The 15,250-nt window shown below is 41.8% G+C and overlaps 1 protein-coding gene across 7 annotated transcripts in view; it reads right to left on the bottom strand.

Annotated features, from left to right (window-relative positions):
• ARHGAP20 (Rho GTPase activating protein 20) overlaps positions 1 to 15,250 on the bottom strand; it is a 127,486-nt gene that overhangs the window by 4,190 nt on the left and 108,046 nt on the right. For all 7 annotated transcript variants that reach the window (XM_023239081.2, XM_023239079.2, XM_023239078.2 and 4 more), the window contains 5 exons: positions 10,032 to 10,210; positions 8,536 to 8,697; positions 4,907 to 5,016; positions 2,176 to 2,365; positions 888 to 1,002 (listed from right to left, as the gene is read on the bottom strand). In XM_023239081.2, the coding sequence (XP_023094849.2) occupies positions 888 to 1,002; positions 2,176 to 2,365; positions 4,907 to 5,016; positions 8,536 to 8,697; positions 10,032 to 10,210 (756 nt within the window). The remainder of the gene's footprint in view (positions 1 to 887; positions 1,003 to 2,175; positions 2,366 to 4,906; positions 5,017 to 8,535; positions 8,698 to 10,031; positions 10,211 to 15,250) is intronic.

The raw sequence follows: 15,250 nt of genomic DNA on the forward strand, positions 1-15,250 counted from the left end.
CAAACTATAATTAACATTTTTACTTACCGAAATTGCATGCTGTGTTAAAAAAAGAAAAAAAAAATCTATGTTAATTTAATTCTCCTTTCATATAGATTGTTCATATTCGTACTCTCAAGAAAGAAAGGAACTTTCACTGTCTTCCCAGAATTAAAAAAAAATGTTGCATTATACTAAATTTAACTCAGTTCCTGAAGAAATAGGCTTTCTTAATTAAGATTTCCTCAAAGCAATGAGGACATGTTGTAATACCAAGAAATGGTAAAAAAGACAAAGGTATTCATGCCAGGTGTATCCAGGTTCAGGAGCTGCTTGCTGGTGAGTGCACACGATTTAGTCTCAGAGAAACCTTACTAAGCAAAACTCTTTACCATTCACTACTTTACCTAACCTTCACAACGACCATAGAGGTTACATATTATGGTTACCTATATTTATAGTTGAAAATATTCATGTTCAGTGGCCTAGAATAACTGGTCAAAGATAACCTAACTAGTAATTCTGGAAGGCTGAATGGTTTCAAAATCGCCCCAGGCCCCACAGTGCTGGTTGTTTCTAAACTGCTGCTTGGCTGGAGTGTCTCTGGGCCGCTCGGAGGAAGGAGGGGGAAGAAGAGCAGGCCTGCCTCTCCCTGCTGGGCTTCTCATGCCAGTTTCAGCCACAGCAGTGGTACTGCAGACATTAGGGACCTTGTAAAGATTTTTTAAAAGGGCAGAAACATACCAAATGATGCTTCTGAAAGTTTTGGACCTCATCTTACACATTGCTTAACCCCACCAGTGGTAACACTCAGGTGGTCCAGGGAGGAGCAGGGGCCTCCTTCCCTGAGCTGTGGCCCCCAAGACAGCCACGGCCCTGGCAAACAATGTTCCAAGCACTCACAGTACCTGACGCATTCTCTTGAGCATCACACCTCACTGAAACCTCTCCTAAGAGGGAAGTGATTTCTTCTCCGAATATCCTACAGCAATTTTCAATCAGAAATTGGATAAGCAGAGAAACCTGCATGAAAAAGGACAAAAACAAAGTGCTGCTTTTCATATATAGCACATCAACTAGTCACATTTCACATATAAATCCTGATTTTGCCAAAAATGAAAAAGAATCCTGAGAAAAATTCATGTCTCCTTTAACAGTATACAGAACAGTTCCCCCTAAAAGGCAATGATACTTACAAGACTAGTTTGGACATACAAATTATTTTTAATTGGTGGACTGAAGTCACCTGTTGCCTTAGCTCAGTGCTAACATATTTATACTAATGCTCGGTCTTTAAAATTAGGGTAACTTAAAGCATTCTTCATAGGGCATTTGGGGTGAAGCAATAAACTTCATTAAAATTCACAAAGTATCATTATTAGATAAAGACTTATGAAATGTATTTCCTATGTAAAAGGCAGTTGTCAGAAGTGTGGGAATTATGCATCCTCTGTGGGTTTCTTGTAAAGTAGAGAGACAGCTAGAGAACCCTTGCATTCTGCCTCACTAGTCTCTACCTAGGCATTTCCCTCCCTTAGGCTCCCTGGAGGAGCTTGGGGAAGAGGTAAGATTTTACTGGAGAGCTTTGCACCTCCACTGGGATGTACTGGAACCTTTCCTTAGCTTCCTTGCCCCAAGAGACAAGGCAAAGGAGCAGGCAGAATGTTGGGAGCAACGGGAATCAATATCCCTAAGCCCCATGTTAACTACCAGGCACTAGAGGAGTATGATTTCAGATACCTGAACTAGGTAGTATCACTACCTCCATTTTTTAGATGAGGAAACTGGATCAATGTAATTAATTTCACCCAAGATTGTACATCTGGCAAGTGGTGGGGCTGAGGAATGAATCTTGGCTTATCTAAGTCCAAAGTCCTTTTTTCTATATTAAAATATATCAATTGCTTTCTTATGACTCTAAGGGTGAAGTCGGTCATGGCGTTTTTGCCTCCTTAAAGGGAAAAGAGAAGTAACCCAACTGCTTTCACTTTTTTGCTTAAGAGATCACCTTTCTATAATCTACCAGGATAGGTAGGTAGGTGTAAAACATAGGTATAAAACACTCAATGCACTCAAATTTCTAAGGAGGTGTATTTAAGTTATTTAAGAAAATGTGTTTCAGAATTAATACCCTGAATTTTAGGCTCGAGATGGGGACTCAATCCCCCAGGGCATAAAAATGAGAAACCTCATTACCTTTTTTGTAAATTCATTTTCTAGTTCTGGGCTGCAGGAAGTAGGAGGCCACAGAATGCTTGGAGCTATACACACCGCTAAATTGAATGCAGTCATCTGATTGGACGAGGAACACTGCTCAATGTTGTGTAATATCCCAAAAAGATACCTTAGGAGAACAACATTGGCTCTCGGGAGCTGGTCTAATAGCCTAAAGACAGAAAAATGCACTCTTTAATAAAGACATTCCATAAGAAGCTTGCGTCGATAGGCAACCCTGGGTTTTCACAGGGAACCACGCAAAGCAAGAACCCGGTTCAGATACGTGGGGTTTCAGTTAACATCGCACATGCAAAGTAAGGGCTACCTGTACACAGAGAATGAGAATACACACTGGGGATTCATTTATTTATTCCGTACACTGTCTTCACAACCCAGCGAAGATGTCAAAGAATGCAGAAAAACAGCTTGTAAAAAAAATGCTGCCTGAAATATGTACCTGAAATTAGTACAATGTGTTTTAACTCAGGCAGATGCTGTAATGTTTCAGGATATTCTCAACCAACCCCCACCTCCCAAGAGCTTTTTGATGAAATTAAACACTTAAATTTTAGTGGTTCTTTATTTCCAAGTAGCAACACAGGAATGCAGTCCCTTGGTGAGAGCCCAAACCTTCACTACAAAGACTTTGAGATCCATCTGAGAGCTGACGCTCTGTTCCACCAGCTTCCAAGGCCAGATTTCGTCCCAAATATCTTTATCTCATTGGTATCACTTTCACATATATAAGTCAAGCTTATACTAGTACATTTCCTACTGTTTCTATTTTGTAATTGATCAGGGATCTTAAGATTATCACTCACTGAAAATTATTTTTACTATTATCCGGTAAAGAGATGTGTATGTTGATACTCATGGTTGTTTTTTTCCCAACAGAAGTCTGCAACCTGGGAGAGAAAGTAAGGCGATCTGACTCCTGCTGCATAAAGAGCCCAGAGGCATTTCTTCAAGTGTGATGGACTGACACTGAGTATGGTTTTGTACAGACAAATTATCAAAGATATTGAAATAAACCAAAAGATTGCTGAGTGTATTCAATGGAGAGTAAGGTATTGTCTAGCATAAGCTTCTGGGTTATCTGATTCCCCAGAGGCCCTATGCCTTTGAGCTATTTTCTAATTCTGTAAATTGTAGATTACTGACAGCAGTATACCTAACATTTGTCTACGGACTTGACAATTCTGTCTGGTGGCAAGACAAATGATTTATTTGCTTCCCTTTCACACTACAGTAGAAAAAGCCAGTTTTGCATTCATATGTAAATTCATTTCAGCATTTCTGATTCAACTACATAGGTGTGGTACTCTGAAATCTCCTTTGAACTGATGGTAACGTTTTACTGGTTCTCTCATTAATTAAAGAGTTAAATAAAAATTTTCACATGTGTTCATTTTATATTTGTAGGAGTCTCTTGAAAAAAAGTTTATTTTGTGTTTATTTTTTCAGAGAGAGAGAGAGAGAGAGAGAGAGAGAGTGCAAGTGGGGGGGGGGGGGCGGGGCAGAGACAGAGGGAGGCACAGCATCTGAAGCAGGCTCCAGGCTGTGAGCTGTCAGCACAGAGCTCGATGAGGGGCTCGAAATCACGGAACAGACCATGAGATCATGACCTGAGCTGAAGTCAGATGCCCAACCAACAGAACCACCCAAGCGCCCGTATATTTGTAGGAGTCTTAATTTTACCGTTTTTTTTTTTCAATCATCCTCTAACAGTTTGTAGAATATAAAATTTTAGACAATGGGCAACGAAGTAGAGAAGATGATCTTCAAGATCTCTGAATGGCTTTCACCAAACCATAATGGAAGCATAGAGATAATAGCATGTGTGATGTGGCTTTGATTTCTAGCATATCAGAAGTTGTACTATGTTCTACTGATAGATGTCTATCAATAGCAGTAGATAGGTAATAATTCATATTTGAAAGCCGCTCAAGGAAAAAAAAACTGTACTAAACAAGCAAATGCAAATAAATGATTTTGGGATTCCTGGGTTTTCACAGCACTGGAGTACTGCATTTTGGACACTTCTTTCCTATTCCCTTATAAGGGCAGGAAGCGATCGGAATACCAGCTGTGAGTTCTGCCAGCAACCTCTCTTCGCAGGAGAAAAGACAATGCATTCTTTGTGATAAGGCTAAGGCTGTGCAACTCCCTTTTTCTGTGACACTTTCAACAATTAACTGTCTCTCTCCAGTGCTCCCACAATACCTCTTTCACATTTCTCTTATAGCACCCATTATGCTACACTGTGATTCTTGGTTTACCTACCCACTCTGCTAGACAGTGAGTTCCTTGAGGGGAGGGAATTTTCTCTGTGTGAATTCAGTTGCTGAATGAGATATACGAGGAGTTGTCTGGTTAGTTAAATATTTACCAAAAAGGAGCTGTCTGGTTAGTTAAATATTTACCAAAATTAAGATCACAGATCGTAGATTGAGTCTACAGTATTATTGGTTTAATGGGGTTCAGCTCTATCAGATTCAGATACACAGGAGGTGTACAATGGTCAAGCATTCCATGTGACTAAGATTAGGGGAGAACAATAATAACAATGATAGCAGTTAGCATAAATCTGTTTTTAAACTGGCCCTCATGGATCTGACTTTGCTAGTCATCATTACTTGAATAGACAAGCTTATAAAATAGAAGTTATTTTTTAAGTATTTTTGAGACATGACCAAATTAGAAGAATTACCTTTGAATTGTATTTATTTTCTCTTCATCATTTCCTTGATCCATTACACAGACCCAATGATCATAGAGATCTGATGAAAAAATACTTCCTGGAATATTTCGCAGAAAATCCTTACACAGGAGGAAAAATAAATATTTTAAATCATTATTCTCATGCTAAATATGTACTGGGGAAATCAGAAAGCAAGCGTTTTGTTGAAAAGTTAAGTCCTCCCTTCTTTGGAATATACAGAGCTCTGTGCCCACTCTACTGTCGTGCACACATAAGAAACACATGCTTTGATTTTTTCTAACAAAAAGCAGAGGCAAATTGGAGTCTGGACCGTAGTGGGAAAGATAAGGACAACCTGTTTGGGCTGAAATCTCCTTTGCATACATGTTAGCATGTGACAGGGGTCTGGCAAACCATCCCAAGTCCTTTTTTTCCCTCTCAAATCTCCAGTTCCAAGAGATGCACTGACACATTTGTGAGGTTCAAAATGCCATAGTCCGTCATCCCATCGCTCTACACACATGTGCTCCTGTGTGCCAGGTGCTGTTCGAGGTGCTAGGGATAGAGAGGTGAAGAAAACAAAGCCCAGCTCCATCCAGAGGTACTTAAGAGTTTCCCCTGGCACTCCCTTCCCACATTTGGGGAGGAGGGGAGATAGCACGCCGGACCAGGCCTGGCCAGGCTCTGGGAGCATGGGGCCGCACCCACATGCCTAGGGACACTAAGCACGTCCCTAGTACATCATCCTTTCTGGCCTTTGAGACTCCCATCTGCTGAGACTGCTGGCAGGGCTGGGTGTGGTGGAACCAGACTATAATGCGAGTAGGATATGACCAAAGGTATTTGTTGTTTGACTTTTGTTTATAAAAAGCTTAAAAATAAATTAAATTTGGTCCTGGTCCTATATTCATTTCTGTTCCCGGCCAACTCTCCCTGTTGCTTTTGGCATGGTATTAACAGGGCCAAGCTTGCAAAGTCTGATCTCTACCTCAATAAACCTCAGGCAGAGAAAACTCAATTTCATGTCTCAGCACTGCACCCATGGTTGACGAGCCTCCTGCAAGCACCCGCTAACAACACAGAGAAGGTCAAAGTCAGCAACACTTCAATTTTAACTCTGCCTGCAAAACCAAGTCAGTAGCTTCACCCAAGTGCCTACAGAAGGCACACGTGTTACTCACGTGCCATGTTTGTTATCACTGATAGGGAGGCTGTGGTATCTAATTGTTACACTTAGGGGATTAGGTGTGCATCTTCCCCAGGATGAGCTCCTCCAGGGCACGGATACACCCTCAACTTCTTCTTGGTGCACTGCAATGCCACACAGTCCCAGACAAAGTAGAGGTCATTACTGAACTGTTGCTAGTTTTCACATGGTCAAATATTGAAAAGGAACAAAGGAAGGCCAACTAACTGTACTTGAGATTCTAAGATAATTTAAAACACCCCTTTGTAGTGATGTTACCTATTATACATTTTTTAAAAAGTGGCTAACAAGTAGGAAGAGATTGCTTCAAAGTCTTTCTCTGTTCTAGTACATCTTCCGTAGAAGTGCACCTGCATACGTGTAATTCAGATGTGTCATCACAGGACAGTTATCTCCTTTTGGGTGAAGCTACTGAATTTTCATAATTCCAAACTAATTTTAGTTGCTGCACCTACTTTAAAAGTCAGATTTAGAAGAGGCAAATTTTGTTATTTCAAAGTGGGGCAGTGACAATAGCTCTCTTTTTAAATCTCAGTGGAAAACATACTTATGATCTGTCTTGAAGAAAAACATCATTAAATCTTAAACCTACACTTGAAAGATAATAACTCGTAACATCTCAATGAACTCTGCACAGCTGGCATAACAAGTTACGAAATACGACCACCATCACAGCCGGGAAAGGATGTGAGAGCTGGTTCTGAATTACAATCACCAGCTCACAGCCCTCCAATGAGTCTCCTTCCCTCCAAGAGCAGAGCCCAGGTCATCAGCAGAACTCCCAAATTAATTTGAGATGAGATTTCTCTAGGATTAAAAGGGAACTCTTCCTCAAAGGTTCGAAGGATCAAAGTTACACTGTCTCAAGCAATTTTCTTCCAATTACAGTTTAAAGAGTTAAGCTTGTATTTAAGCAAAACCAGCCTAAGTAAAAAATAAAGGAAAACTTAAGTACCACTTCCAAATAGTCTTAAACACAAGAAACAAACCAAACCAAAAGTTGAAAAACTTTTGGCAAAAAGTATCTCCTTTCCTGCAACCACTTGGAAGAAATGAGAGTAAAACACAGTTATGTGATTATAAAACTTCAATTACTTGGAACCCATTTAACCAGATGTTTCAATCATTTGTCTTTTGCTTATTTTTGTACAAGTGTTATTTCTGCAATTGGAGATACAATTTGACTCCTCTAGAATCATATTTCTTGATAAAAGCCTCAAAAATTTAGCACAAAATTTTAAGTGTGGTGCTGTGAAGGAAGAACAGCATGGTAAGGAAAATTTTCTAAAACGTAGGCTTTAAAGCCAATTACATGATTAAGAAAAAGAAAATTCCTTGTGCCTATCTACCCTGCACACATGCCTGGCTAAGCGCACCACACATACGTGTGTTGTATTTCAGGAGTGAAGAGGAGTGACAAACTGTGCAAAGCACATGAGATGACCCTAGCTCCAGCTCTCCAGGTTTTGTGAGTGATGCTTTTTTGCAAAAGCCTACAGCAGGGGCTGAGAGCAGACACGGCTCATGTGCCGGGAAACACGTGACTGTTCCTAAAGTCATGAAGTAAGCAGCTGACCAGGAGGAGGGACATGGAAGGGTCTTCCTCCCCGCCTGGCCTCTGGCCGGGGCCCCGCTGAGTTCCAGCCGGGCTGGGAGACGGGAGCCTGAGGCGGGGCTGCAGAGGCTGCCGCTGCGGCTGAAGCCTCTGCTCCGAGCTGGTTCTGACTCTAGGTGTTCAAAAAATGTGAGGCGTTTTCAAGAATGTGGGGAGGAAAACATTCTAGAAGAGCTCTAACTCAGCTATGGATGTGAGTTAAATAACCATGGGGTGAAGGCTAAGAACCATAACAAATGCCAAATGCAGTAAGGGTTTTATAAAAAACCCAGATGTCGGAGTCTTTCCTACTCCACTTTCACTTTAAAAAGGCACTAGGGGACAGGGGAAGGCTTGGTGATTATAAAAGTGAATGGGATTTTCAGCGGTCTTGGAGAAATTTTTTGTTTTAGTTGTTCGACAAATGCTTATTATGATAAACTCTGCTTCAAAGTTTAATACAGGTTTCTTTTTGAAAATTTGCCTTTATTAGGAAGGTAATGAGACTGTGAAGAAGTCATCATAATCAGGATGTTTATTTTGGTAAATATGCCACACGGATTTTGGTGATTTTTAATTTTATTATTTTTGGTATGGGGCAGCACAGTGATGGGGGGAGCGGGGTGGGGTGAGAAGACATACAAGCACATCTGACACACCAAATCGCTGGCAGTGGCTTTTGAGGGCCAGTGTTGGCTTTGTGAAGTGTTTTGAACACTTCTTAGATTCTAAATCTATTACGGTTCTTTGCAGCTGTGAAAAATGTTGTCATGGGAGGAACCAGTCATGTTTCTCCAGAGCTATGGCAGGGGTAGATGAAGGGAGAACCTTTCTTACCTTTAAGACAGATGCTATCACAAAAATAGATTCACAGTCTAGGTGTACTTCAACTCCAGAATTCAGTTTCTCTTTTAACTCTCTGCAGGATTTCACATTGGCCGACTGTCGGAAGATACCTTTTGTGAGGGGTCCTTTTTGATTAAGAAAGAAAAGCATATCCTATAAGGAAGCAAAGGAAAAAACCAAAATGGCACTTCACACATACAAGCATGGGAACACATACCTGCCCTCTCTGGCTGCCAGCGGTGAGGATGGCCCAGGGGAAGAGTGGTGAAGGAGGGGCTGCTAGAAGGACTCAACTGTTTGTTTTTTGGTATCTCTAAATCTTTTCCCCCTGTTTTTTCCTTGCTATATTCAGCATCTAAAATATTTTACTTCACTGACATTGTCTTTTCTTCAATGAACCAACAACAACCAGCCGCTTGAAAATCAAATTTCTCTGACTGCTTCACGGTCCCTTGTAAACTTGTCTCTCTCTCCTTACCTCACTACCCTTTGCCCTTTATTCTCTAATTCGGACTCTTTCCCTGAATATGGAAATATCCTTGCCAGACTCATTCTCCACTCACTTGTCTTTCTTCCTTATTCTACTTCCTGTATTTACGTCATTCTTTTAAAATTCAGCTAAAAAGAAAAAAAATCACCTTTTCCAGGAAGCTTTCCCCGCTCCACTGCATCATGATCAATGCTTCATTTTGCTTGCTTTCTAGCAAAGAAATTTCCTCTGCTTGCAGTGCAGCAAGGAGGGTGGGTGTCAGGGACAGGCAATCCATGGGACCAGAAACCTGTGTGACCTCTGGTAAACTTGAAGCTTTTATTTTGTTTAATTTGTAAAGCGGGGGCCAGGGTAGTGATACTAACTGCTAACTCTGCTGTGAGGCATAAGCCCATAAAGCGGCTAGAGAAATGTATGGCATGTTACGAGTGCACAATACAGGGTAAGTGCTATGCATCTTGATAGCGGACACTCAACACAGCGTCCCTGCAGTGATCATTTCACAGAGCAAGGAGACAGGACAGACTCAGTGGTTTCCTCTGACCCATTCCATTTATGGAAGGCAACTAAATGCCAGAGGATGTATATGTGTAAACACCTGAAGCACAAATATGACACACGCCAGATTTTTAACAAGTACAAAAATGGGTAGTTTCTGTTTCTAGGGTGACTAAAGCAAACTTCCAGAACAACGCAGAGTTCAAGAAAGACCGTGAGAGAAATGTGAGGGTTAACGGGACTCTAGCGTGGACTCTGCCTACAGAGCGAATTGTGTTTAGGTGAGCAGACTTGTGTGGCTTTTTCCTGGAACCAGCAGCCGACACACTCTCTCCCTATTATGTGTTCCTTATGATTCTGCAACAGCTTAATCAGACTTTATTCTATGAAGTAATAATATTCTCAGCCAAAGCCATGGGTGTCTATAATTTTTCTATTTAAGAACAGAGTTCCCTCCCAGAGCTCTCCTTTCCCATTAGTGTCACAGGCCAAAACTCACCAAGACAGGTTTGGGCAGATTGTCGTTCTCACAGATATTTGGCAGAGAAACTCCAAAGAGCTGCCCCGGCAGAGGGGATGTTGGTGACACGGGCAAGTTATCCAGATGAATGCTAGACCCCCGCCAAAAGGCCCAGTTTATGAGAGACCTTCTCCTTTTAAATGTCTTCTGTCCTGAATCTAAGGAAGAAGTGAGATTATGAGAAAAACTCTTTTATTCACTTCACCTTACTTTTATAGTTTCCAACTCACAGTATGTTCATTACTATGGTTCAAAGAGGAAAAAAAATGCTTACAGGTGTTCTTTGTTACTGATAATTCAATCAAAGAAATTTCACTGTAACATTTTATAAATTAAGGAAAAATCAAACATTTGGGTTATTCTCCATCCCAACTTTGGAACATCACTGGTCTATTTACTTGAGCTTTGACACTAGACCTTCAAAGACAAAGAAAAACCTCCCTTATTGAAATATAACAACTTAAAGCAAAAATTGTTTCATATGTACACGTATATTATCCCATTTTAAAATGAGACCATGCACACAAAGAAGCTGAAGATTAAACCAAATCACAATTAAATGGTGAGAAACAGAAGGGAAGAGGAAGGAAAAGGAGAAGGGAGAAAATGAGAAGGGGAAGAAGGAAGAAGAGGAGGAGGATGGAGAAGAAGGAAAAAAACAAGAGTTGTCTTTATTCAGATGTTCTTTACACATAAATGATGCTTTATTACTTGATGCCCCTCTCTACAGCTAAAAACAGACAGGAAGCTAATGCTCTACATTCCCCCCACTTCTTTCCAACTGCAAAGACTTTTTCTAAGGTATCTTTTTAGTTCCTGACTTTAAAAAGCATATTTAAGGCAGCACAGATGGGTGCAAACTTGCGTGAGACTTGCCCTTGCCAAGGTGAAGTTGATGATCTAATGGGGGGAACAAGTCTGGTGGTGGGGGGGAGCAAGTATATTAATAAATAAAATCTCATAAGGGAAGGACAAAGCACCAAAGGCATTCAGAAGAATGGTAAAGCACATCTACCCATTGAGGGGGAGGGAGTGATCCTGGAGGCATTTGCATTTGATTTGGATTTTGAATGAACAAAATTTCAACAAGAGCACCTGGCATCATGGCTCGCACCCTGTAAGTACTCAATAAATCATTCTCTAGCAGTAACTGAATTGAGAGATTTAGCTGGAAAGGGACAGCGTGAACAAAACAGGCAGAAGAAAGGTCGACAGTGAATCATGACTGTGAGGTCATAGCGCTAAAACATTTTTGATGTCATCTGTATCTAATTTTAACCTGAAAGTTGATGGATTTGCACACAATCCGATACATAAAAAGACAGCTCTCTAAGGTTCCTTTGGACCCCTCCACTGCGGTTCCCCAACCCCAGCACATTACACATTGGTAACAATGATAAACTCTAGATGAAATTTTAAAATACGATAGCCTACCTAAAGGCAGGAAACAGTGACCAGAAGACAGTGGGTAAGTAAAAGTGTGACGCTTACAAGAGGGGATGGCACAAGACAGCTTTCCCAGGTTCACAGCTTTTAGCCTGAGGACAGGCTCCAGGGCGGTAGGGTCACTGAAATCTGCGGAAACCTGCACTCTCGCTGGCTGGAAGAGCTACAGAATGGAGATGGGGGGAACCACAGCAGCTGGAGAGTGTATGTGTTTGGGGAATCCCAGAAAGGAGAAAAATGAAGAGTGGGAACCCCAAATATCGTGTCTAGGTTCTGTCCTAATCTCTGGCTGGCCCACCAGACACACACGTGTGAGGCAGATTCAAAACGGCTTGTGATTAAGACTCAGAGAACAGAGGTCTGAGGCGGGAGAACCCTCAGGTGGTGCCCACACAACATCGGACGCTATTTTCTCCAGGAAGAGTGCGCGGCGATCAGTCACCCGACTGTGCCGCAGGGCACCATAGCCGAGCAAGCTACCACAGAGGATGGTCAGCTGCTCAACACTGCCTAAGAATGGGACATTTAAAGGGGACTGTCTTTTCAGGGTGGAAAAGGTCGTAAGTGTCAAATACTAATTTCAAATATGTGTTTTCTAGAAGAGTTTTATATTGTTCGGCTATTATGTCCTCAGAAAAACCAACTTAAAACCAAATACCACAAAAGTCAACTGTGGGAAGACAATCATACAAGTGACATCTTACCAAATGGCCTCAGACCATCATCCACCGTTGGCTTCCTTAGAATACAGTAAGTGCCTCATCAGTGTACAGATATCCAGGTGTGAAGGTCTGTGGCTCTGGAATCAGGAGCCCAGGGAGACTCCTGGTTCAGATATTTATTTGGGCAAGTTACTTAACCTTATGACCTACAACTCAAAGCCTTGTCAAGAGGATTAAATGGATGTTAAAGTACTGCTTTGCAAGGGTATGGGCCACAGCAGTTTTGATTAAAACTGCAAAGTCCTCCACCTCCTCCCCACAAAGAGGACCCCCTCCTCTTTCCATTATCCATTTAGTGAAACACCCTTTGGGAATGTGCAGACAGAAAGGAATACCAGACTCTGCTTAACCAGAGCACTTCCTGCCTTGACATTCCCAACCTTCAACATTTTAAAGAAACAGAAAAGGAAACCAAACCCATCCTTAAACCCAGGAAGGGGCGGGGGGGGGGGGGTCCTGTGTTTACCAATGTCAATCTGCAAATGTTTGTTTAATATGTATGTTCATATATGTTGAGTAGTTGTACTCAGTGTACTTTCCTTGCATTTAACCTGTTTTTGTTACTTCTAAAACTCTCAGATTTATTTAACTTTTTAGCTTTCCAACATTTAGGAAAAATGCTTCACCATGAAGTTATATACCCAGCTATCCTATGAGTGTTGACAGAGGATAAAGCAGAAATGGAGTCCTGTACTTCATTATAAATACTTTCAGCTGCGGCCATGCCTTTTGTTATGTACAACATTCAATTTCAGAGTTCATGTTCACTCTGGGACCGAGAGAAAAACATTTTCATTAAAGTTTATTTTCTTGCAGAGATTTCAATGCATACCTCTTACTTTCTAAACGTCAAAGGCTGATGAAAAAACATGCGATTGCTATAAAAAATATAAGGGAGATGTAATTGTAGAGCAAACTAAATTTGAATAGATTGAGCTTTACTGAACAATCCCAGCAATGTCCAAGAAATTGTTTCTTCATGCTTAAATTAGGGATCTGAATGTTAAAAATTACAATTCTTAAAAGTCTGTGCTTATAAATTGTTACAGAAAAATAATTTAAAAGAGCCCTTAGTTAGAAATCTAGCAAGATGGAAACATAGGAAGGTCCTAAACTCACCTCCTCCCACAGGGACACTAGTCTACAGCTAGATATGGAACAACTTCCTCTAAAGAAACCTAAAAACGGCTGGAGCAATGCCTTCATACTGGGAAAAAGAGGGAAACCACATCAAAGTGGGTAGTAAAGGCTGAGGTACAACCTTGTCATAAACTCCACCACTGACATGGTGATCCACAGTTGGGAGGAAATTCAAAATCTGGAGCTTCTCCCTGAGGAGTGCAGCGTTCATACCCCACACATGAGGCATCCCAGCTTTCAAGACTGGCACCTGAGAGATGAGTCCCCAAAATGTGTGGTTTTGAAGACCACTAAGGCTTACACTCACAATACCCAAAGGGCGGTGCCCAACTGAGGAATGGCTTTTGAAATGCCCACGTGCAGATTCACTGGCCCCACTGCCCAGTGCAGAAGCAGCTCTTTGTAAAGCACCCATACTTTATCTGTAAGAGATTCATTTCCTAATTTTAGAGCACTGGTCTGAGGGTTAGGGACCCACCGGGACACTCTATAGGGATGGAGGCTTCCTGCTCTTCCTCTGCCTTGCTAAAGCTAACAGGTACCATGTATATATATTTCTCACACACACACACACACACACACACACACACACACACACACACACAGTTCCCTTTACAGCAGGTGCCATCTTTATGATCCTTATGTTCCAGTGGGTGGGCATCATTTTCCACGCTCTCCCTCTGCCTAACTAAAGCTGGCAGGTGCCATTTTTTCCCCCCTTCCTTTTTCTTTTTCTTTTTCTTTCCCTTTGCCTTTTCTTCCTTCCTTCCTTCCTTCCTTCCTTCCTTCCTTCCTTCCTTCCTTCCTTCCTCCCTCCCTCCCTCCCTCCCTCCCTCCCTCCCTTCCTTTTTTTTCCTTTTCCTTTTTTTCCGCTTTTTTGGGCAGGTGCTGTTTTTACACTCCCCGTCTGCCTTGCTCCAGCCAGTGGATGCCATTTTCATGCTCTTCCTCTCCTGGAGATACACATGTCTGGTGACCAGTTTTGACAGGTTTTTGTGGCTTTCACCCAGGGGATGCCCAATGACTGCCTGGTACTGGAGGCCACGGTGACTTGCATTCCTATGTCTCATGAAACTGTAAGAATCACAGATGGTTCCTGGCAGACTATTACACCCAGAGCACTGAAGACAGCAGACTGAAACACACCCCCATCATTTCTGTGAACGAGGCCTACTTGCCAGTCCTGAAGATTCAGCTTTAGGGACAAGCTTCAGATTTGGCACACATCTAGAGGCCATGAAGGTATTCTCAGGGAACACAGGATGGTGGATACATTTTTGCACTCCCCCTCTGCCTCTTTATAGATCACCGGTATCTCCCAGAAAGAAGCTTATACTTTTGTCTGGAACCCTGACTTTTGCTACTGTTGCCCAGGGGACACCTTCAGATGGCCTGGCTTTAGGGACCAGCAGGTTGTATGCTTGTGGTCCCAAAGGACCGCATATATTTGCATTCTTTAAAAGCTGCTGCCTGGAGGTCTGGCTTCCAATCAGCTTAAATATAGGTGCTGAGTGAGATCCTCCCCCTTTGGAACACTGACTGGTCTTGGCACACCCTCAACTACTGGGAGTTACTGACAATAAGACAGGCTGCTTGGACAATCACAAAGGTTTTAGAGACAACCAAGAGCCAGGGCAGGGGTGAATGTTAAGGTTCATCTCCTACACAAGGCCGACACTTAAAGACTGGGAGAAGTAGTTGTATAGAATTTAATCTATAGAAACTTGTACAGAGAGTTAAGCAAAATGAAGAAACACAGGAAGATATTACAAACAGAAGAAAAAAACCTCAAAAAAATTAATGAAGTGAAGGTAAGTAATGATAAAGAATTCAAAGTAATGACCATTTAGATTCTCACTGAACTCAGAAGAAGAATGGATACACACAGAA

Source organism: Felis catus, chromosome D1 (genome assembly GCF_018350175.1).
Source record: "Felis catus isolate Fca126 chromosome D1, F.catus_Fca126_mat1.0, whole genome shotgun sequence".
Lineage (NCBI taxonomy): Eukaryota > Metazoa > Chordata > Mammalia > Carnivora > Felidae > Felis > Felis catus.